General features: G+C 37.4%; 5 protein-coding genes across 7 annotated transcripts; 2 read left to right on the top strand and 3 right to left on the bottom strand.

The window, feature by feature from the left end:
• Positions 1 to 135: 135 nt before the first annotated feature.
• LOC9304956 (chromatin remodeling protein SHL) lies at positions 136 to 2,275 on the top strand. Of its 2 annotated transcripts, none has more exons than XR_002330273.1 (5): positions 136 to 327; positions 398 to 743; positions 963 to 1,031; positions 1,494 to 1,606; positions 1,886 to 2,275. XR_002330273.1 is itself a non-coding variant. In XM_021017008.1 (5 exons), exons 1-5 carry the CDS (start codon positions 255 to 257, stop codon positions 1,949 to 1,951), a joined length of 687 nt encoding a protein of 228 aa, XP_020872667.1. In that variant the 5' UTR covers positions 147 to 254; the 3' UTR covers positions 1,952 to 2,275. The 2 variants fall into 2 exon arrangements, 1 of the variants encoding a protein (XP_020872667.1); XM_021017008.1 differs by having other exon boundaries at positions 147 to 327; positions 1,474 to 1,606.
• Positions 2,276 to 2,614: 339 nt separating this feature from the next.
• Positions 2,615 to 4,549, top strand: LOC9302904 (cysteine protease RD19A). The gene is made up of 3 exons (XM_021017007.1): positions 2,615 to 3,331; positions 3,408 to 3,527; positions 3,834 to 4,549. The coding sequence occupies exons 1-3, from the start codon at positions 2,873 to 2,875 to the stop codon at positions 4,359 to 4,361; spliced, it is 1,107 nt and encodes a 368-aa protein (XP_020872666.1). The 5' UTR covers positions 2,615 to 2,872; the 3' UTR covers positions 4,362 to 4,549.
• A 348-nt stretch (positions 4,550 to 4,897) lies between these two features.
• LOC9304955 (V-type proton ATPase subunit a3) lies at positions 4,898 to 10,555 on the bottom strand. Its single transcript, XM_002866784.2, has 18 exons — positions 10,292 to 10,555; positions 9,867 to 9,911; positions 9,622 to 9,744; positions 9,427 to 9,534; positions 9,024 to 9,131; positions 8,764 to 8,937; positions 8,306 to 8,443; positions 7,841 to 7,948; positions 7,642 to 7,749; positions 7,378 to 7,526; positions 7,103 to 7,256; positions 6,701 to 6,861; positions 6,371 to 6,577; positions 6,083 to 6,266; positions 5,906 to 5,989; positions 5,634 to 5,827; positions 5,497 to 5,556; positions 4,898 to 5,390 (listed from the first exon to the last, which is right to left on the bottom strand). Exons 1-18 carry the CDS (start codon positions 10,442 to 10,444, stop codon positions 5,186 to 5,188), a joined length of 2,463 nt encoding a protein of 820 aa, XP_002866830.1. The 5' UTR covers positions 10,445 to 10,555; the 3' UTR covers positions 4,898 to 5,185.
• A 3,324-nt stretch (positions 10,556 to 13,879) lies between these two features.
• On the bottom strand, positions 13,880 to 21,169 carry LOC110226031. The gene is made up of 10 exons (XM_021016519.1): positions 20,706 to 21,169; positions 20,575 to 20,608; positions 16,176 to 16,719; positions 15,891 to 16,097; positions 15,709 to 15,798; positions 15,518 to 15,625; positions 15,349 to 15,423; positions 14,750 to 15,085; positions 14,342 to 14,671; positions 13,880 to 14,255 (listed from the first exon to the last, which is right to left on the bottom strand). The coding sequence occupies exons 3-10, from the start codon at positions 16,704 to 16,706 to the stop codon at positions 13,968 to 13,970; spliced, it is 1,965 nt and encodes a 654-aa protein (XP_020872178.1). The 5' UTR covers positions 16,707 to 16,719; positions 20,575 to 20,608; positions 20,706 to 21,169; the 3' UTR covers positions 13,880 to 13,967.
• LOC110226030 lies at positions 17,137 to 19,967 on the bottom strand. 2 transcript variants are annotated; one of them, XM_021016518.1, is made up of 5 exons: positions 19,883 to 19,939; positions 18,729 to 19,798; positions 18,007 to 18,632; positions 17,625 to 17,912; positions 17,137 to 17,357 (listed from the first exon to the last, which is right to left on the bottom strand). In XM_021016518.1, exons 1-5 carry the CDS (start codon positions 19,911 to 19,913, stop codon positions 17,321 to 17,323), a joined length of 2,052 nt encoding a protein of 683 aa, XP_020872177.1. In that variant the 5' UTR covers positions 19,914 to 19,939; the 3' UTR covers positions 17,137 to 17,320. The 2 variants fall into 2 exon arrangements, with proteins under 2 accessions (XP_020872177.1, XP_020872176.1); XM_021016517.1 differs by having other exon boundaries at positions 18,729 to 19,967.
• Positions 21,170 to 21,571: the final 402 nt, after the last annotated feature.

Genomic DNA, 21,571 nt, shown 5'->3' with positions numbered 1-21,571 from the left:
TGACTAACTGACATTCTCTCTACCCATTTTGTCCCTAGCTTTCCTCTATATTCACGATCCCGCCATTCTTCACCAAATCGTACGCTCCTGAGATCCCACATGACTTGTTCTCACCATAGTCCGCGAGACATTTGATTTTTTCCTGACGGTATTTTGTCATTGAGAAGACTGATCGCAAAATATTTTCCCTCACTTTCTCGAGAAAAAAAAAAACCTTGAGCGTCTTTCTTCCTCGCCCTTCACTTACCTTTCAGATGCCCAAGCAAAAAGCTCCAAGGAAGCAACTAAAGTCTTATAAGCTCAAACACATCAACAAGACGATTCAAGGTACGTCTGACTTCTTCACCCCTAATTTGATTTCCGAAGTGAATGATCCGATGTTGTTTTGTGGTTAAAGATGGAGATGCTGTGTTGATGCGGTCGTCGGAGCCTGGGAAGCCGTCGTACGTAGCGAGGGTAGAGGCGATCGAGACGGACGCGCGTGGATCGCACGCGAAAGTTCGTGTGAGGTGGTATTATCGCCCTGAGGAATCTATCGGAGGGAGGAGACAGTTTCATGGAGCCAAGGAGGTTTTCCTCTCTGACCACTTCGACTTTCAAAGCGCCGATACCATCGAAGGAAAGTGTAAGGTCCACAGTTTCAGTAGCTACACCAAACTCGACTCCGTTGGAAACGACGACTTCTTCTGTCGTTTCGAGTATAATTCCGCCACCGGCGCGTTTGATCCTGACAGAGTCGCCGTGTATGTGTTCCTTAGACTCTCTGTTCGCGCAGAGAAGATTGAATGATCAACTGATAGCTTATTGAAGTGATTGGTTGAATTTAGCTTTTTTGAAGTTTTATTGTATGTGACTTTAGTGTGCTTTCAATGGTATGTTTAAGGGTTTTTGCAAGGAGAAGTAATCAATTGAGTCACATATGCTTTCTAATGCAATCTAAATTGATTTTTTGCTGTTTGCAGGTTCTGCAAGTGTGAGATGCCGTATAACCCTGATGACTTGATGGTGCAATGCGAGGAGTGTTCTGAGTGGTAAGTGTTCACTTGTTTGAAACTCTTTTTTAATCTTCTTGACTCAAGTGTGAGATGAATGCTTTTGTCACGCTTTTACTTGGGTGATGCTCGTCCTTACTCATGTTCATGTTTTGTCTTATCTGATACTGTGGAATTCGCCAACGAATGGGAACATAAGCTGATACTCTAGTCTGAACGTTTGTAATAACTGTGATTAGCATCCTAATGTCTAAGTTAGGAACCTTGTAAGATTACAAGTTACTGATAGAGTTGCTGCTAAGATTTGGGTTTTTCTGCAGCTTCTTAGTTTGTCACACTGAAACAAATATTGATATTTGATCTTGGAAGTTGGAACTGTTAAGTGTTAAGCCTAGTCTTTTTACTTTTTTGTAAAAAGGTTATTGTTTCAAATGTCTTTGTCAGTTGCCTTTGATGTTACAGCAAACTAACATTGGCTCAGGTTTCATCCTTCTTGTATAGGAACAACAATAGAGGAAGCTAAAAAGCTAGATAATTTCTACTGCGAAGAGTGTTCCCCACAAGAGCAGAATTTGCATAACTCTAACTCAACTTCCAAAAACAGAGATGCTAAGGTATTTCTCTATCGCTCAATTCAGAAAAAATACCCTTATTTGTTTAGGGCTGGTCAAACCCGTCACAAGTCTTGTTGTATCACAGAGCCTGGCAGGCCATAAAATAAAATGCAGGGTGTATTTGAACCGGCCAATATAGAACCATCCCTGCCAACAATAATAAGCTCTTGAACTGATATAGTAAACCAACTTAGGCAGAAAAAACTCATGAACCCAAAGTATATGTGTTGTTAAAGGTTAAAGACAACCTTTAATGCAATGTTTGGTCTCAACAAATAGGTGAATGGAAAGCGCAGCCTGGAGGTAACCAAGTCGAAGAACAAACACACTAAACGACCAGGTTAACATAAAAATCTGTAAAGGCTATATACATAAATCTGGTTGGGTGAGTTGAGTATCAATCGTGTAATCTACAAAGGTGGTTTGTTTTCTTTCTCTCACTAGTTTTTTCGTTTTTGAAGAATGAGGGTTTAGGTTGTTGGCTTGATTATTGTATAATTTATATGTACAGCCTATGGTTTCTCGTCTCCTTTAGTTGTCACATGAAATTTGGGTTAAATGGTTTTGTTTATAACAACAATACAAACAAAGAGAGGGTTAAGTTGCGTTTTATTTGTTTCTTCATTGTGAACTCTATAGAAACTTTTAACCATAACCCTTGCTTCGTTCTTTATTAATTCTAAACGCATATTGAAAGAGACATATTTGATCATCGTGTCTTGAAAATTTGGTTGATGATCAAAGTTCATCCAAAAACCAGGAGGTATTTAGAAATCAATAAAGTATTCAATACACTGGTAACATAAAATAAATGAATTAGAGAAGACAAACATTGCAACTAAACGGTCCATGGGCTTCAACATTTGTCGCGAGGAAGATACAAGATACAACTCTTTCTAAAGTTTTTATAGAAAATAAAATAATATTCTCCAACACAACACGGCACTGCTAACAAGTTGAACCTATCCCATTCCATGACTCCATACCCATTCAATGATTAACACGTGTTTGTTCATCATTGGTTATCTCCGTTTTCCTGTTGGATAAGCCATCTTAAAATAATAATAAATACCATAAATATCTTCCGATTTCTACGACTATAATAATATTTTAAATTATCTTTAAAGAAACCGAAAGCTAATCTCAAAGGGAAAAAGACATGTATCTATACATACACCTAGACATTCACGTTACGTGTGAATCCTACTTCCACCCCCTCTATATATTTAATCCTTGTCTCTTGCTTGAATCGAATCATACAATCAAATGGATCGTCTTAAGCTTTGTTTCTCCGTCTTCGTTTTGTTTTTCTTGATCGTCTCCGTTTCGTCGTCTGATGTCAACGACGGCGATGATCTCGTGATCCGTCAGGTGGTTGGTGGAGCCGAGCCCCAGGTTTTGACCTCTGAGGATCACTTTTCTCTGTTCAAGAGCAAGTTCGGGAAGGTGTACGCATCCAACGAGGAGCATGACTACAGATTCTCGGTTTTCAAGGCGAATCTGAGGCGAGCGAGGCGTCACCAGAAGTTGGATCCGTCGGCGCGTCATGGTGTAACGCAGTTCTCAGATCTGACTCGGTCTGAGTTCCGGAAGAAGCATTTGGGGGTTAGAGCTGGCTTTAAGCTTCCTAAAGATGCCAACAAGGCTCCGATTCTCCCTACCGAAAATCTCCCGGAGGACTTTGATTGGAGAGATCGCGGTGCTGTTACCCCCGTCAAAAATCAGGTCTTTTATTTACTCAGAGATGATTTTGAAAACTAAGTTTTCAATTCGTTCTAATAATATTGGTGTACAAAATTAGGGATCTTGCGGCTCTTGCTGGAGTTTCAGCGCCACTGGAGCTTTGGAAGGTGCTAACTTCCTCGCTACCGGCAAACTCGTCAGCCTCAGCGAACAACAGCTTGTCGACTGTGATCATGAGGTTTCTCTTTTCTTTCTCTTTCTTCTCGATTACCTTTGGATTATGATAAATCTCATCAGGGTTAGATTGTGTTTGTCTTGTGCTAAATATATACATGTTTGATCACTTATCAATCAATATGATGATATTTACTGTTTTTCGGATTAAGATGATACAACTCACTACTTAGTTCATCATTTGGCCTACTCTAAATGATCTTGTTTCTCATCAGTGCCTAGATAATTTGAGCTGTTACAAGCCATAATGGTTACATGATCATGTAATAATCTCTGTCTAATAAAGTGTCCTTGTCATCTCTTTACGCAGTGTGATCCAGAGGAGGCAGGTTCCTGCGACTCTGGTTGCAATGGTGGGCTAATGAACAGCGCTTTTGAATACACCCTCAAAACCGGAGGCCTCATGAAAGAAGAAGACTATCCTTACACCGGAAAGGACGGCAAGACCTGCAAGCTAGACAAGTCCAAGATCGTTGCCTCTGTCTCCAACTTCAGTGTTATCTCCATTGATGAAGAACAGATTGCTGCAAACCTTGTCAAGAATGGACCTCTTGCTGTGGCCATCAACGCTGGTTATATGCAGACTTACATTGGAGGAGTCTCATGCCCTTACATATGCACCAGGAGGCTCAACCACGGTGTCTTATTGGTCGGTTATGGATCCGCAGGTTACGCTCCAGCTAGGTTCAAGGAGAAGCCTTACTGGATCATCAAGAACTCGTGGGGAGAGACTTGGGGTGAGAATGGTTTCTACAAAATCTGCAAAGGCCGTAACATTTGTGGCGTTGACAGTCTTGTCTCCACAGTTACAGCCGCCGTCTCAACCACCGCCCATTAAGCATCTCGTCAATAAGTTTTAATTACTTTGGTGATTTGTATGAGCGAGCTCTCTTTACGCTGCTGACTCTCTATTTATCTGTGCTTCTTGCTTGTAAATAAAATGCACTCTATTGAGCAAAACCGTACAATGCTCATTAGTGATGATGACTTGAATCAAGTTAAATACGAATGAGCCTACTTTAACAAGTATCGGTTCACCTGGGCCTAAAATATCAAAGTTTAATCCAGACTGGGCCGTAAATGAGCCTTTTAACAAGGGTCAGTTTACATGGGCTTAATATATAATGGAAACTGGGCCGTTAAAATGATTCGCCGTAAATGAGCCTTTTTAACACGGATAATTTTTATAATTCTTATAACTTAATTATTTGTACTGTATTTCTGTGCAACATCTATCTTTATCAAGAGATGTTATATATTTGGCACAACTCAAAAAATAAATAAACGTTTGGACAAACAGCAATGTAATAATGGGATAATAAAATAGCACTACTGGGCCATCATATAGTCCCATGGGCTGGAAAAACATATACATGTTGGGAAGGTCCAATTCCTCAATTTATTCATATCCACAGCTTATTATTTAATTCCAAACAAACAACAACAACAACAAATCGTATCGTTTTGTATTTTTGCCTCGTACAAATCCAAGTATCCCCTCATTTTTTTGGTAAAAATTTATCTCCACAGGCAAATAAATAAATTTAAATGACCCTTATACGGAGAGAAGGGGAAAAAATATATTGGATTTTAATAGAAAGAAATCAAACATGTTTGTACCTTATATATGCAAAATGCAGCGTATGAGAGGAATGAATCACATCACTCGTCTTCGTTTGCGGTGAAAACAAAAGTGAAAGGAGCGAACTTGTAACCATCTCCTTCGTAGAATTTGTTCTGAAACTCAACCCAGTGGAGACGCAGCGCGTGAAGGAACGCGCTTAGTGTCTCCATCACCAGCAACACTCCCACGGTCGCGAATATGAACACGATGATCCCAACGATCCAGATCAACACATTGTTGTAACTGTTTTGTTGTTAGTGCCAACGAGACACAAAAAGATTAGACATGTTGAACCAAAGAGGGAGAGAGATTTAGGAGGGAGAGAGGGAGATAGAGAGAAGATGCATACCCAAAAGCGAGGAGGAGGACCTTCTCATAGAAGACTGATGATAGCTCTGAGTGGGCAAGACTGAAACAAAATAATGGATATTAAGCCACGAGTATAGGCAGGTTATGTAATTCATGTATAGCTTCTACTACTCATACCTGAGAGCCCATAAACGCAGGTAAGAAGCGGTGTTGGAAACAGCTCCAAGCACAAACTCTATGGTGTGAATCAGCTGATGCACAAATATCTCGCTGAATTCAAACTCCTCATGCCCATGGGATCCTCCGCTTGTCTCTACATGAAGACTCTCATCTGTCTCGTCAAGAGGTGCGTATAACTGACCTTGATGCCTCTGGAGAAGGAACCCGTTTAGAACGACCAGTAAAGGATAAAGAAACTAAAAAGGGAAGAGGAAAGTTTAGAATCTCACAGCTTCATGTTGTTTCTTCAAGATGAACGGCTTTGGAAGCAACATACACGGAACAGAAACAAGGGCCAGAAAGAGAAGCAGAAGCTGAAAAATGGGAAGGAAAGGGATGAGTGAACCACAGCAAATGACATGCTTTTCTAGATCTCGTAACAGCAATTGCTACGTAGAGATACTAACCTGCACTGTTTTCTGGTGAGGGAACAGTTGATTCTCTCCTAACTCGTCCATTGGGCTCAGGAACATATATATCATTACATGATACAAATCTGCTTGAGAACCAGTGCACCACTTTATGATGATGAGGACCGAGAGATAGCCAAACAAGCTGTTCAAGAATATCATTTGGGGAATGAACTGGAACCTGCAAGCCCAAAAATTAGACGCTATGATAATAACTGAGTTTTAGTATATAAGGAACTGGAGAGAGAGAACACGCTATGGTCAGAAGATATCAACTGAACCCACCATATATTTACACTTGATTTGAAGAATCTAGCATTAAAGTAGCTCATTATGATTCCGAGGTTCATTTGAGAAACTCCGAGAAGGATTGACATTTTCATCTTCAGCGAGTTCAGGAATGGCAGCTCGCTACGACTTCCATGCCACACAGGATCTAGACCAAATGGATAAGTGTCTCTGACCTTTATCAAACCAATTGTTGTAGCCTCGCTGAACAAATAAACAAGATAAAGAATAAGAAAAAAAAAATCAGACCCGTAAAGTATAACTGCAATTGTTCTACTAATATGCTTTTTCATTAAAAACCTGAATTATTAGAACTAGATGGCATACCTGCAAGAGGTATCACGGCAATCATAGGCTGAAGGAGCAAACAATGGGTATGGTATAGAGAAGAACTCGTTGTAGATTAGACCAGTGTATATTGAGAAGAGTGACATCATCAAAATGACATAACGCCCACCAAAAGCCATTTCCATAATATCCCCAAGTTTCTTTTGTTAGGAGGCAACGAGTGAAGAGTTAGCATCTAGAACTTGCAAGCACAAAACATCAAAATGCAACAGACTAATGTGATCTTTAGAAACGTCAAGTGAATTTCCTATGCTTTCATATTTGCATGCAACTCCATAAGAAAACAGACAGCTAAACTATAAGCAAGTTCTGCTGATGAGATAAAATTCAATCTCGTGTTCACAGTCAGAACGTAAGTTACATCAGTTGGGGTATTATTACCTGGCTGGAAAGTTTCTTTTCTCTCAATATCAAGTACATCGTTGCAAGCAGAATACATATTCCATGCCCCCAATCACCAAACATAACAGCGAAAAGGAAGGGGAAGGTAACAATTGTGAATACACCTGGATTGGCTTCCTGATACTTGGCCACACTGAAGAGTAGTGATCACAGAAGAGTCAAACGCAGTCTACAACACATTTTCTTATAATACAAAGGCTATCTCCAATTTCCAGTTTCCTAAACTGAGTCAGAAGCTCCAGAAAGACACTTACCCATATGCATCAACAATTTCCTGGATTGCAGAAGTAAATTTGTTTGTGCGAAAATAAGTTGGTGGTGACTCTTTGGTCCTTAGGACCTGGAAAATTGATCCAACTTGAGAATTGGAATCAACGGCAGCACGCTGTAATGCATCTTGAATCTGCACAACCAAACCCCATTACACTTAAGTAAACGATACAAAAACAGTAAACTCACAGTCACGAAAGATGTAATTTAAAGTTGCAATTGACAGTGCAACAAAATGAACCACTCACTTCTTTTGATGCAAAGACAGGACTCCAGCCCTCGGCCACGAGGCACTTCTTCGTCACATCAAGACTAAGCATGTTCAATGTATGATAGATAGCTTTCTCTTTGCGTACCTGCAATGAGTAAATAAAAGTTGATGTCATCTTCCATGGAGTAGAACAAATGGGTCAACACTCCCAAACATTGATCCGTATAGGATAATACCTTGAGGTTCCATAGCTCAAACTTATCTCCAATGGTCTGCAAAAGAATGTTACGTTGACCTAACCCAGCATCTATCGTGGTTTTAAGCTCTGATAATCGACCCGAAACCTGAAAAATTGTGAAAAAGTTAAACCTGGAAAACAGTTTCTGAGATTACAGTATCATCAGGAAATTGCTAGCCTAAGATACATTGTAACATGGATGCTAAACGACTTCTAACTAAGAAGCACACAAATTCAGTACATCAACGATAGTCAAAACATTATATTCCCATGCATTAGCTTATACTGAACATTTAAGTGCAAACGAATACCCAAAATCCTGTTAGTAACTATGACTCATGTCAAAAGAAAGCCATGTACAGAGAAAAAATATCCAGGGAAGTAAATGGTCTATGACAACAAAAAGTAATCAATATTTACCACACCTATCAATAAGAACATTCACAAGAATGATAATACATACCTCGGTTATCATTTGAGCTTGTCTTCCAAGGTCCTCACTGAAAGGATAACGATTAGCCCCAAAAGCTTCACATATTTTAAGAATTTTGCTTTTTGCTCTTTCCCCGGAATAGAAGACAACAAAAACATTTTTCTCAGCCTGCAATATTGTTAAGTTAAAAGTCAATTCCAATTGATACACATAAAAGTATATTTCTTTTCTAACCAGATCAGCATTCCATGTTGAACAAAGTCCTGGCTCTGTACATCGACAAAATATAGATAGATGCAACACTAACAAGTAGAAAATATTAAAGCCGCAAAGACATTTTCATATTTCAAATATCTAGCATATGTTTATATATGAGAGCAGAAATTACAGAAGAAAAAAAAAGCAACTGGACTCCTATCAGTATATGAGCTTGCTTCCTATGCTTCCTATGTCTAAGAGAATTCAAGAGGAAGGCTGAAGCATCTAACCTTCTCCCCAGTGTTGGGATCAATGACCGGCTCCTCAATTACAGTCTGTCGGATAAAGATGTTGCCCCTAGTCGCACGGAATAGAATCCTCTCAAACACCATAGACTTTTCACGAGGCACTAATCCGGTAAGAAATCCAAGCTTTACTTGCTTTGTCGAATCAATGGACTTCTCCTGTTTAAAAGAAACTAGTGTGACTGTTGGTAACTAAACAAGAAATCACAAAAACTTTAAGCATGAGAACAGTGCAATTTCCATACTTCCTGTAACAAAGGAGACTCCAGCAGATCTTCACCTGCTTGCTGTGATTCTATCTCACTCTGCTGATCTGTGGCACTTCTATGAGCAGAAGAAAAGAACTCACCAGCCTGAAAAGATCAAATTCAGATAAAATAAGCTCGAGATGCACATCCAATTTAACCATAAAATTAGAAACATACTTATCACCATGAAATTGCTCATACTCTTATGATTCATCTTCATCACACATTACCTATCGAGGGATAGCCTTAGTACCTTAACTTTTCCTTATTGTAAATTAAGACTTACAGACCAATAATTCGAAGTTGATAACTATTCAAATCTCCCAAAACATACTACTCCTTGCGTAATCCAACATAACATATCTTCAAATCTGTGAACTATAAATATGGAAAAATATACCTTCTGAAGAACCAACTTGTACTCCATAAGCTCATTATAGGAGCGCTGCAACTTGTCATTATTCGCATTGATTTCAACAAGTTCAGCTTCTAGCTCTCCAAGCTTTACCTAACAAGCAGAAGGAAGAAAAAAATATATCCGTGAGAAAACGAAAAAGCATGACATGGAAAAGAAAAGCAGGGATCCCCTTTTTACCTCAACATCATCCAAGTCAATGTCATTTTCTTTCACTAGCATTTCCTTGGCTGGAACTCCTGCTTTTGACATTTGATCTTTGAAGAAACGTATTTTTCGTGCCATCTCTCCACATCTTTTAATCTTAATCCATCAAAAACAAAAGGCAAATTATCACAACCGTGTAAGATGTACCTTCTCGTAATGTAATAATATGAGCAAGATTGTATCACAATCCCTAAACAGATACACAAGCATGAATTTACCTGAGCTGCGTAAGTACGTTGAAATGGGCTCTTCTCTGAATTAAGCTGAGATCAACATTAAAAACAAAGGTTTATAAGAATAGATTTATTCACCAAAAACCATTGACCAAAAAGATCTGTGGTGCGGAAAATCTATATCTCAATCATCTCTTAAGAAAACAACTAAAAAAAAATCTCAAAACCAAACGCCAAAGTCAAAATTGATCGCGATATTCAAATAACAGCTATACATAGATGCGTAAACTCTTTTAAAAACCTGAACTAAACCTCCTAAGGTTCCAAATTCGAAAACCCCGTCAAAATCCAAATCCAACAGAGAAAATCGTTCATTCTACGCGGATTGCAATTGGAAATAAGAGAATGCACAATCCAATCACATATGTCGTCAACAAAAAAACATCGAGAGAAGGAGAAGGAGTACGGACGTCTTTGAATTGGACGAGGCCAAGATCTCCAAGGTAAGAGACGGTGAGATGAGCAGATTCCATGGGAACAATGAGCTGAACAAGTTGCATCGTCTCTGAACGCATCAGATCCATCGGCGGACAACAGCCACCGCCACCGCCGCTTTCCGCCATCGTTCGTCGATGAGCTTTTTTGAATCAAACGAGAGGAGATGATTGATTTTTTAGAAGTTATTTGTCTGACGATAATGTCAGAGAGACCACGACGAAGCAAAGACGGAGGAGAGATTGTAGCTGTAAATTATTTTGTCCCCATCGCGTTTTTTTATTCCATAATTGCCCCTATTGAGTTCCCATATTTACCAGATATCTTTGTTATTGGGCTTTTAGTGGGCTTTAATAACATCAACGTTAGGATAACCATAAACCGGACATAAAAAAAAAAAGATCAAATAAAACGAACTAACATAAATATATATCCTATAGAGAGACCAAACAGAAAGAGTGGAGGAGATTTATAAAACAAGCTTATCTAAGAAAAAAGAATGCAGCTTCGCAAATCAAAACATTTATGCCAAAAGGAGACGTTTTGGGTTGTAGTTGCATCACTTAGGGAATCATCATCATCATCCAATCTTATTGGTGGGACTCTCACTAATTGGGTTGAATCAATCACAATCATGATATGCTTTCAAAATGGGCCCAATATTGGCCCATGAGTGAGACCCAAACAACAAAGTTCCGAGATTCTAGGTCTCTCTTCCTTTTCTTTTTCTTAGACAAGGCATATAAAATCCCAGCAGAATTTTCTAGGAATAACAATTGGACGTGTGAATTAGGAGAAAATATACGTAAATCGTAATGAGTATAATGTAAACAAGAACGTATTTCTACAAAAATTAGTCACGATTTGGACCACATAAACTCTCACACTTTGTGGAAGCCCCTTTGCCCATTGGTGAACAAAGGTTGATTAATGCTTCTACACCAAAATGTCTGGGGTTCGAATCCCAGGTATTGCGATTTATTAACAAATTTGTAGATTAATGGAGGCAAGTGTGCAAGAGATCTCCAGCGATGTACAATTATAGCCGTTCGCCATGATTCTACGCAGAGAAGGAAGTGTCGCCAGGTCGTGGATCATTGAAAGTATTCATCAAGATTACGAAGAATGAAGTGTAGTCTGTCGTGAATCTAGTAAGGGTCGGAAGAAATTGTCAGTTGTAGAATCGTCTATGTAACAGTTCTCATAATTTACAATTAATAATAAATCTAGACGAAAAAAAAAAAAAAAAAAACTCTCACGCTTTTTTTTTCTTCATTTCCTTTCGAGACAGAAATAAAAAGTAAAGTGGGATTATACGTATTAATATACACTGAGATCTACGGGATTTGGACGGACATGATTGAAAGAAGCAATAAACTTGTCAGGAAATGGTCCACGAACCCATTGTTGGGTTTTAAGACAAACGATATAATTAATACTCAGCTCACAAAAATTGACGCACCGACTGATAACAAATATGAAAATTTAGTGTGGTAGTTCGAGATTAAACTTGATAACAAGAAAATAGAAATCAAAGGATACTCAATTAGCAGAGCGGAAAAGAGTTAGCATTATTTAACACAAAACAAGGACAAAGATATATGGATGAATGATTGGATTTTGTTAGGTTACATAAATATAGAAACAAATTTTAAGTAATTGGAGTCCATCAATGAATGGTTGATGGTAGTAGTTAATAGGTAAAGGTCCCATGCTTACTATTTAAAAAAAGGGAATGTCTAAAAAGTGCACGAAGAACCTTTTCAAAAAGTCCAGTAGTACATACATCCATGTGACTCAAGATCTACAAATATTATATAGAAATTTATGATTTCTTTAAAAATCACGCAGTGAACCTGTTATTTTTTTCATTGTAAAATGGTTGGTTTGGTTTTCCTTTGTATACGTCAAATGCAAACCAAAAGACGATGATATGAATCCACGCAGCAGTCTTGATAAAAAATTTGAGATCAACATTATCTTTTTTTAGTTCCAAGTACGAACAACTTCGTTGAAACCCAAACACAAGAGTCAGTCAAAATAAATGTATTGATGTTTAATCACTTAATGTAATATGGGAAGTTGACAAAAAATAGTAACGAGGGGAAAATTCGAGAGATCATCCATATCTTCTTCCTCTAAAAGTGTTTTTTGTCGTCTTCTATCCTCATAAATTATATATTATCTAAAATTATTATTCTTCAAAAGATCAGATCCTTTTTTTGTCGGCAAAAGATCAGATCCACTCTACTTATTTTATATCAAAAGTATTCAGCGTTTATTATACCAAAAAATAAATATCATTTAAATTAAGTTCGAACAATTTGGCCGACATGACCGCAAAGCCTTAGAGCATGATTATAGGTAGTTTCTTAAGAAAATCTTAAGATTATGTTAGCATTTAAATGATTATATTTATTCCCAAAAATGTCTTTAAGAGGTGGAACAAAAAAAATGCTAAGAGGTAGAACAAAAAAAATACTAAGAAGTGGAACAAAAAAAATATTACTTAAATATTCTTAAGAAGTATTATTAAGAGCCCTTGGATAATCATGCTTCATGCTTTTATATGAGTACGTTTGATTGTAGAATTTTTGACCGTACTTACAAGAAGAGAACAATGGATCATGTCTCCATTTTTAATAATCTCAACGGTAATTAACATCACTTTCTAACTATAAGAACATAGAAAGTGAAAAATAGAAGAACTGAAATACAAAAATTTGTAAGAATGAAAATGAATTTAACCAAATTGAAGTTCATAAAGCTATGGTTGGTTAGGTTTAGACCGAAACCAATCAAATACATGAAGTGTTTGTTGAGTTTATGAAGAAGATTGGAAAATGGATTTGTCGTTCAATAATGATATAGTATTTGTTTCAACTAATACACATAATCTATAAATTGAAATAAATAAGAGCGGCGATAATTAAAGAGGTAAAAAAAGGAAGTAGATATATACACATGGATGATGGACGACAAAAGCTGGCATGAAGAGCTGGCCATTTGTTAAAGTTCCCTCACCTTTTCCATTTATTTTAATTAGATTTATTTCGATTTTCTTTTGTCGTTTCTATTTATTAGATTAACTAGCATCTGACTAAAAAGATGAATTTTAGACCAAAAAGATTGTATCCACTTGCACTTTTCTTCCATAGATACACTACAAGAATATTAACTTTTAATAGCATCCGAAAAACGCTATCTAAAGATACCATAGCGTTTTGATAAACGCGGTGTCTGCGCCCGTGATTAAAAGTCCCTCATTTTAGATAGCGTTTTTCGGATGCTATTAAAATATTATTTTTAATAGCGTTTCCGCTCAGTTTAGATAACGTTTTTACACAGCTATTAAATATTTTATAATAGCGTTTTAGAACTGTTATTAATGATATTATTAACAGCGTTTTATAATTGTTATCTGTAATAATACTATAGCATATAAATAAATGCAATTGTTTCATATATTCTGTAATAAACATTAATTATATATATAAAAAGAATATAAATGAGAGGAAATAATTCATTAATAATATAAACCAAATACATAATTTTTACATGCATATTAAACAGTACTAAGATAACAAGTCTAAAGTACTAAGATAACAAGTTTAAAGTAGTAAGATAACAAGTTTCAAAGATGTCTCTCACTCACAGCATTATAATCTTCTCATTAGGCCAAGCCACAAATGTTCCTCCTGCATCAGCTATTGTTTCAAATTCAGGACTTGCTCTCCACACTCGTGCATCATTAACCTTCGGAATCTCTACCAAGACCTTGCTAGCATTGGGACCTAACGGTCTGCAATGGACCGTATCAGCTGGATCATTGGAATACACACGACCTATTGCAACTCTCTGACCAGAATTTCCAATATCCATAAGAGCACACTTCGGTTTCCCACCTTTGCCGCTACTACCAGTGCTAGGACTACCACTCTAAAACCAAAATGACAAATATATTTAGTTTTTTTCCTATCAAAAGGCATGGCAACATCAACACATCCAATACAGAAAAAACTTACCTTCTCTACTGATTTTGTAGTTGCTTCCTCCATTGGTGATTTCCTGTTTGCGTCTTCAGGTTGAACCTGTTGTTTTAACCTATCAAAAGGCCATGCAATGGTCTCATTGAGAGCATCAGCCATAAAGGGGATTTCAGTGGTTGGTCTCCATAGATAGGCATCAGGTTTAACCACCAACGTGATCTTAACAGTTGCAGCCTTTAGTCCCAGAGGCATACCATTAACCAATTGTGAAGGGTCAGTTGATATCAATATACCCTGAGCAATCACTTCATCATCTTCTCTCCAATACTCATAGATATCAACTAGTCCTACTTCTTCAGCAGGTTCCTAATGAATCATGCAACCTGTATTAGTAATCTAATCTATATTAATAAATAAAGGACTATAAAAGCAGTAGTAATTTACCTCAGACATCATAGTATCAGGAGGTTGCGTTGCGTCATCATCCAATATAATCTTCACAAAGGGCCATGCAACTTTCATTCCTATAGCTTGATGAAGAGAAACAATAGTTTGACTGAGTGGTCTCCAAAGAGATGCTGTTTTGTCTGATACTGAATTCACAAGCACAGCAGCTGCATTAGGACCTAATGGAATTCGACCAATCTTATATGTGTGTTCAGAGGAGCAGAATTCTCCTTCTCCAACAACCACATCCCCATCTAACTGCCAATTCAGTATCTGGCACCTAACTCCTCCTTTGCTAACATCACTTAAGTCAGATTTGGAACCATGATCAATCTGTTTGTAAGACAGACACAATATATAATCAAAACAAGCATGAAAGTTCATATATATTTTGAACAACAAGTGTGAAAACTTACCTTTTTACAAGCAATCTCAGAAACCACATTATGCAAATTTTCATACTTGCTTTTTAAATCAGTGTAACTAGCTTCAAGCTGCCTAACATGTGAGTCTCTAGCCTTTAAAAAGTCCAAATTAGTAATAGTAGCGCCTCTACCCAACCCCCTAAGTCTTCCTGGTTTATCTTTTCCAAGTACCTTACTCACAGCATCTTCCCTAACATTATCAGTGGATGTTGAACCAATTTCACTATCTATCGCCTTAATCTTTTCCTGATATAAGATAGTTTGCAGAAAAAACTTTGTATTAGTAAATTTTAGTTTGAAAAGACAAACATACATTAAACTGAATGTATATAACTCTTACAATAGTTTCTGCAAATTCTTCCCTAACAGGTCTCCCATCAGAATGTGTATGTCCTGCAATCCACACCTTACTTCTAGTAACTTTGCTAGGCTCAGAACTCTTTTTTTTCTACATTTTTATTAAAGTCATTGTCAACATAGTTACATTAATAATACAAGTAACCAATTCAATACACTCACAGACATACATACCATTTCATCTTCTAATCGAGCCATGCCTTTGCGGCTGGTGGTTTGCGGAATTTGACCTTGCTTCATCTTCCTGAATATCTCACTTTTTTCCTATTCACACAAATAGTTATATGACAAAACTAATGTCAAAATTAAATAAACAAATGAGCTTATAGATATAATTAATATACACTTTACATTACCTGAAAAGCCTTGCTTTGTTTGCTCTTCACCCAACTCATCCAAGCCGATGCACATGGGATATTGGTAGGCTTTAGTTCCAGTATTTCAGACTTGCTTTTAAGATTCCGAATTTTGGCAACAAGACGAGATTTAGAAGACCTCCACAAATTACACATCTGACCTAAGATAACTCTTTTGTGCCAATCTTCGTTTAAATTGAACCTCCCCTGTCCAACATTGCCATCATACAACATCAAAACATTTAAGTTGATTGATAAAATAATATAAACAACATAACAAACTACCTGGATTTCTTCCCACATCATCTCTTTTGTCCTTACATCTAGATGTCTCCAGTCATCTAGCAGTACTGACACATGCTCTCTCACAATGATACCAACAAAGGATGATAGTCTAACTGATCCACGTCCAACATGATTACCTATAGCATTAAAGTCCACTTCTACCTTATCATCACTACTCTTTCCAAGTTTGCGCATTCTAGTTGGACCTCTTGTCTTTTTTTTGTTGTTACTAGACTGTTGAGTTTGTGACTCAGAAGCATTAGAGCCGCTTTGGTTGGAAGGAGGATTGATTTCTTCTTCTTCATGTTGTGAGTTTTCTTCTGCTTCTTCATCAAGCATTTGATCATTTTCTGTGTCAAGTGATTCTCTTGCTTTCTCATTCTCTGCAGTTTTATCTCCATCCTTATCTACAGTATTCACTGCAGGCCCTGGTTTTTGTTTCTTTTTCTGTGTTAGTGACACTGCTGGACTCGCTTCAAGGCCTACTTGGCGCTTACTGCGACGGGTTTTCCTGTTTGGTACAGTTTCCATTGTACTCAATTACCTGAAACACAATCAATTGCATAATTAGTTATCTACTAAAACACCTTCACAATCATTCCTAACACAGAAATTCTCATCATCAGAATCTTGGTCTCCTAAATCTTCATTTGTCTGGACTGATAATGGTGTAATAACAGATGCCACTTCTGTCTCTAACTCATGGTAGCCTCGTGGAGGAGCCCTCATGACAACATACCAAGGTGAGCAATCATCATCTCTAGAGTAGAAAATTTGTTTAGCTTGTGATGGCAGTATGAAAGGATCATTTAAGTATGATGACTGATTCTGATGGAGATTCACAAGTGTGAAACCATCTTCCACTTTGACTCCATTTCCTTTGTTAGCCCAATTACACCTAAACAAAGGAACCTGGAACATGTGGTAGTCAATCAATATGATCTCCTTGATTACTCCATAGAATGATACTATGTCTGCCTCATGTCTTGTATCTTTAGCACTGGCTCTACACATAGAAAATGCTTCATACATGACTCCACTATTCTGAGTCTTCCTCTTCACATCATCAGTGTGGAACCGATGGCCATTCACTATATACCCCTTGAATGTTTGAGCATTATGTCTAGGTCCAAAAGCAAGCCATCTCAGCCTAGTAGAATGGTTCTCCGAGTTACTTGATATCTAAAATAGGAAAACAGAAGAAAATAACACTTAAACATGAAAGAGACATAAATTTCAATACAAACACAATTCATATACTTATAACCTTTTCTTTGATCCACTTTGGGAACCTTTCTGTATGATACTGCCACAATATAGTTGAATTATTTGCACATTTTGCATTTGTAGCTTGCAATTCCTCCAAATGCATCCTGTTTTAAAAAATTAAGAATATATCTAATGTACATCAAAAAGAAACTGGAACAGATTATAAAATTAAACACTTACTCAACATATGGCTCCATGACTGCTGTATTCATGAGAATGTACCGATGAGCTATCTCTCTTTCCTTTTCTGTGAGAGTTTTTTCAGTTGCCTTATTCAATGGTCTGCCTTCAAGCACAGGTTGATCTGCTTCCACATCCTCATTGCGATTCAGTCTTTCTTGAACTGGCACAGATTTCTGGAGAAACTCCAAACAAAATGAGATGCATTCACCAGCCAAGTAGCCCTCAGCCATACAAGCTTCTGGTCTTGCAAAATTCTTCACATATGCTTTAAGTGTTTTCATATACCTACATGTTAATACAAAGATGAGTTATTAGTAATCTAAACATATTCTATCAGCTAATAAGATAACTTTATATGACTTCAAGTAAAAAAGTTCACCTCTCAAATGGATACATCCATCTGAAGTGGACAGGACCACCTAAGCGTGTTTCTCTTGCTAAATGCAAAGGCAAGTGAAACATAATGTCAAAAAGGGATGGTGGGAAGTATCTCTCCAACTGACACATTGTTTCAACAATCTCTGATTCTAAGGCAACTAAATTCTCTGGATCAATTACGCGTTGGCACAGCCTAGTAAAGAAATTGCAGATACGGTTCAATGCAATACGAGGTCCTTTAGGCAGTAAACCTCTCAATGCCACTGGTAACAGATTCTGTAAGAGCACATGATGGTCATGTGACTTCATACTACCAATATTGGGAGGATCTACAGACACACAATTGGAGACATTGGCACAGTAACCATCAGGGCCTCTGAATTTAGCTAACCTTCTGCAGAATATACGTTTTTCTTCTTTTGATAACCAATATGCAGCTGGAGGTAAGTAAGTTCTCTTCCCACGTATTTGTGCATGTAAGTTGCTTCTAATCCCAATGTCTTCTAAGTCTTTTCTTGCTTTCAAGCCATCCTTGGATTTCACACTATGCATCAGAAGTGATAGTAATGCATCAGAGACATTCTTTTCGACGTGCATGACGTCTATATTATGTCTCACAGGCATATCCTACCACATGAAATAAAAGTAGCTATCAGAAACATAATGACAAAATTAATTGTAAAATAAAACAATTAAGAAACTGTTAATGATATAAGTACTAACCTTCCAGTAAGGTAATTCCCACAAGATTGATCTTTTTTTCCATCTCCATTGATCATCATCTTCTTCATACTCTGAACTAGCATCATCTTCTTGGTTGTCATTCCTTTTTCTTTTCTTTTTCTTGCCTAAAGGTTTACCAAATACATTGATAAAGTCTTTAAGACTCTCAGAGATTTCTGCTCCACTCTGAATTCTCTTTGCAGTACCAACCTCAATTGTATTGTCAAACCAGCCTTTTCTGCGTCTGTAAGGATGATCATATCTCAATCTTTTCCTATTGCCCATATATACATGCTTGCGACTAAACTTTAACCACCTATGAGGTGTATCCTTCCCACATACATTACAAGCTTGCTTTCCCTTTACTTTACATCCAGCTAATGTACCTAAAGCTGGATAGTCAGTGATGGTCCACATCAACATAGCTTTTAGAGTGAAACTTTCCTTCTTAAACGAGTCAAAAACTTCAATACCTTCATTCCATAAGTCCTTTAGGTCATCTATCAAGGGCTGTAGATACACATCAATGTTGTTGCTTGGGGCTGTTGGTCCAGGTATTAACATCGTTAACATCATGTTCTCAGCTTTCATACACTCAGTTGGAGCCATGTTGTAATTGACTAAGAGCACCGGCCATGTGCTGTACTTGGTGTTCTGGATAGAGAATGGATTCATCCCATCAGTAGACAGACCTAGCCTAAGGTTTCTAGCATCTGCAGCAAACTCTGGAAATTTATCATTAATCTGACCCCAAGTCAATGAATCAACTGGATGCCGCATTGTACCATCTTCAGTAGCATTAGTGGAGTGCCAACACAAAGCCTCAGCCAACCTTGGTGACCTAAACATCCTCCTAAATCTGTCTTTTATAGGAAAATACCTTAGCACTTTTGCTGGAATCCCTTTCTTATCCTCACCAGTGTGCTTGTCTTTTTCCCATCTTGATTCACTACATCTTGGGCAGGTCACCAAATCCTCATACTCATTGCGATAAAGGATGCAATCATTCTTGCAGGCATGAATAGAATCATAACCAAAACCAAACATCTTCAAAAATCTCTTCATCTCATCTGTAGACTTAGGCAGCACATTGTCTTCAGGTAACATGTCATGAACTAGGGTTAGAAGCTGATCAAAAAAGTTTTCTGACATACCACTCTTGACCTTTATCCGGTAAAGTCCCATGATTGCAGAAACCTTTGTGTAGCTCAAACAATTCTGGTACAATGGAGTTTCTGCATCCTCTAACTTCTTCCTAAACTCATCTTCTACTTGATGATCAATATCATCAAACTCGTCTGCATTCTGATTCTGAGATGGTTGCTTGCCTTCAGTTTCTATAAAAGCTGTCCTAATCAAATCATAAGCCTCATTTTCAGAAGTATAAACATCTGTTCTGTTAGCATCCCATATATCACCGTGTTTACTCCAACAGTTGTTCTTTTTGTACTTCTCATCCATCCCTCTAATCACCAGATGATCAAAGACTGTCTGGGTTGACTGATGAACAACATTGCGGCAATCAAGGCAGGGACACCACATATGTGATACATTACCCAATCTTTTTGATGAATCAAACACAAACATAGTTGCTCCTTCCTCATACTCAACACAATTCCTGTAAGTAACAAACAATGTTATTAGAAAACTCACAGTCCCCTAATCATTAAATGAAATCAAAGAAGATGTGTAATAACTTTTAGGTGAATACCTTGGTAACCAGACCCAAGCTTTATCCATGTTAAAGTAGCTCCGACCAAATGTGCATACAAGGTTATTAGGAATAGTAGAAGTAAGCCACAACAACAGTAGAGAACTGCTAAAGAATCAAGTGTGAGTGAGGTACCTGCTAGATGTTATTCTCTTTTGCTTAACTTGAGCTACAGAAGGAAACACAACAGTATAAATCGAGAAATCTGAATGAAACATTTAAGATAAAGACCTATTCAAAGGAGAAACACATAGAAGACATCATACCTTGACACTAGAAGAACTTGAATTAAACAAAACCTTCCTGCAAAATAGTAAACCCAATCGAAACACATCAAAACAACATGCAAGCTAGAACCCTAAATTACTAAAAATCAAACATAAAAGCTGTATCTGGTTTATTGTTAACAAGAAAGACCCGATTTTACCTTTGCATAAACTCGATTCAGTAGGGATTTTGTTTCCAAGACTTGGAAAGTGAAAATCGAGTTAAAGGGGAAGCTGGATTTAGGTTTTCTGGGTTCTAGAGACTGAAGATTTCTGGGTTTGAGATACTGAAGATTTGTGGGTTCGAGAGAGATTTGTGGGTTCGAGCTAGATAGATTTGCTGTGTTCCTTCGCGAGACTGAGATACACAAAGAATCGAGAATGAAATCGATAGAATGAGAAGAAGACGAACTAATGAGATAGAGATTTGTGTGTGAGAGCTTCAGACAGAGACTGAGATTTTTCGATGTGAATGTCGAGCAAAATGGAGGCAAAAAGGGTTTTAGGTTTTCTAAGTGTGAATTGGGGATTTTGGTTTGGAGGCAAACAAATTTTAGCCCAAAATTTTCTAAGTGTCAGCGGCAAAAATTTTAGCCTATTATAACGTTAAGAAATGTTTATGCTATTGAAACGTTATGCGAAAATTGGATTTTTAAAACGCTTTGTATATGATAGCATATACTTATTCACAAACGCTATCTTAAAATCTCTCGTTAAGTAACGATAGCATTATGCTCACAAACGCTATCTTATAATGCTATTAAAAGTCAATATTCTTGTAGTGATAATACCTTAAAAGTTCCCACTTCTAGGTCTTTTACATTCGTATCACACAATAAGTTTAAAGAAATTGCACCCTATAACCT

Source organism: Arabidopsis lyrata (genome assembly GCF_000004255.2).
Source record: "Arabidopsis lyrata subsp. lyrata unplaced genomic scaffold ARALYscaffold_7, whole genome shotgun sequence".
NCBI lineage: Eukaryota > Viridiplantae > Streptophyta > Magnoliopsida > Brassicales > Brassicaceae > Arabidopsis > Arabidopsis lyrata.
Note: the sequence above shows the minus strand (reverse complement) of the source record. Positions and strands in the feature narration are given on the sequence as shown.

What these genes read in the sequence shown, in the direction of transcription:
- LOC9304956 (XM_021017008.1), top strand. Translation starts at nt 255, where the DNA reads ATGCCCAAGCAAAAAGCTCCAAGGAAGCAACTAAAGTCTTATAAGCTC. An exon ending in TGCGAGGAGTGTTCTGAGTG is followed by an intron (nt 1,032 to 1,473) that starts GTAAGTGTTCAC and finishes ACATTGGCTCAG; the next exon opens with GTTTCATCCTTCTTGTATAG. An exon ending in CCAAAAACAGAGATGCTAAG is followed by an intron (nt 1,607 to 1,885) that starts GTATTTCTCTAT and finishes CTCAACAAATAG; the next exon opens with GTGAATGGAAAGCGCAGCCT.
- LOC110226031 (XM_021016519.1), bottom strand. Translation starts at nt 16,706, where the DNA reads ATGGAAACTGTACCAAACAGGAAAACCCGTCGCAGTAAGCGCCAAGTA. An exon ending in CTCGATTAGAAGATGAAATG is followed by an intron (nt 15,626 to 15,708) that starts GTATGTATGTCT and finishes ATAAAAATGTAG; the next exon opens with AAAAAAAAGAGTTCTGAGCC. An exon ending in CTACAAAATCAGTAGAGAAG is followed by an intron (nt 14,256 to 14,341) that starts GTAAGTTTTTTC and finishes TTTTGGTTTTAG; the next exon opens with AGTGGTAGTCCTAGCACTGG.
- LOC110226030 (XM_021016517.1), bottom strand. Translation starts at nt 19,913, where the DNA reads ATGGGACTTTACCGGATAAAGGTCAAGAGTGGTATGTCAGAAAACTTT. An exon ending in GGGAATTACCTTACTGGAAG is followed by an intron (nt 18,633 to 18,728) that starts GTTAGTACTTAT and finishes TTCATGTGGTAG; the next exon opens with GATATGCCTGTGAGACATAA. An exon ending in TGGATGTATCCATTTGAGAG is followed by an intron (nt 17,913 to 18,006) that starts GTGAACTTTTTT and finishes ATTAACATGTAG; the next exon opens with GTATATGAAAACACTTAAAG.
- LOC9304955 (XM_002866784.2), bottom strand. Translation starts at nt 10,444, where the DNA reads ATGGCGGAAAGCGGCGGTGGCGGTGGCTGTTGTCCGCCGATGGATCTG. An exon ending in CTCACCAGAAAACAGTGCAG is followed by an intron (nt 5,990 to 6,082) that starts GTTAGTATCTCT and finishes CCCATTTTTCAG; the next exon opens with CTTCTGCTTCTCTTTCTGGC. An exon ending in GTCCTCCTCCTCGCTTTTGG is followed by an intron (nt 5,391 to 5,496) that starts GTATGCATCTTC and finishes ACAACAAAACAG; the next exon opens with TTACAACAATGTGTTGATCT.
- LOC9302904 (XM_021017007.1), top strand. Translation starts at nt 2,873, where the DNA reads ATGGATCGTCTTAAGCTTTGTTTCTCCGTCTTCGTTTTGTTTTTCTTG. An exon ending in TTACCCCCGTCAAAAATCAG is followed by an intron (nt 3,332 to 3,407) that starts GTCTTTTATTTA and finishes GTACAAAATTAG; the next exon opens with GGATCTTGCGGCTCTTGCTG. An exon ending in TTGTCGACTGTGATCATGAG is followed by an intron (nt 3,528 to 3,833) that starts GTTTCTCTTTTC and finishes CTCTTTACGCAG; the next exon opens with TGTGATCCAGAGGAGGCAGG.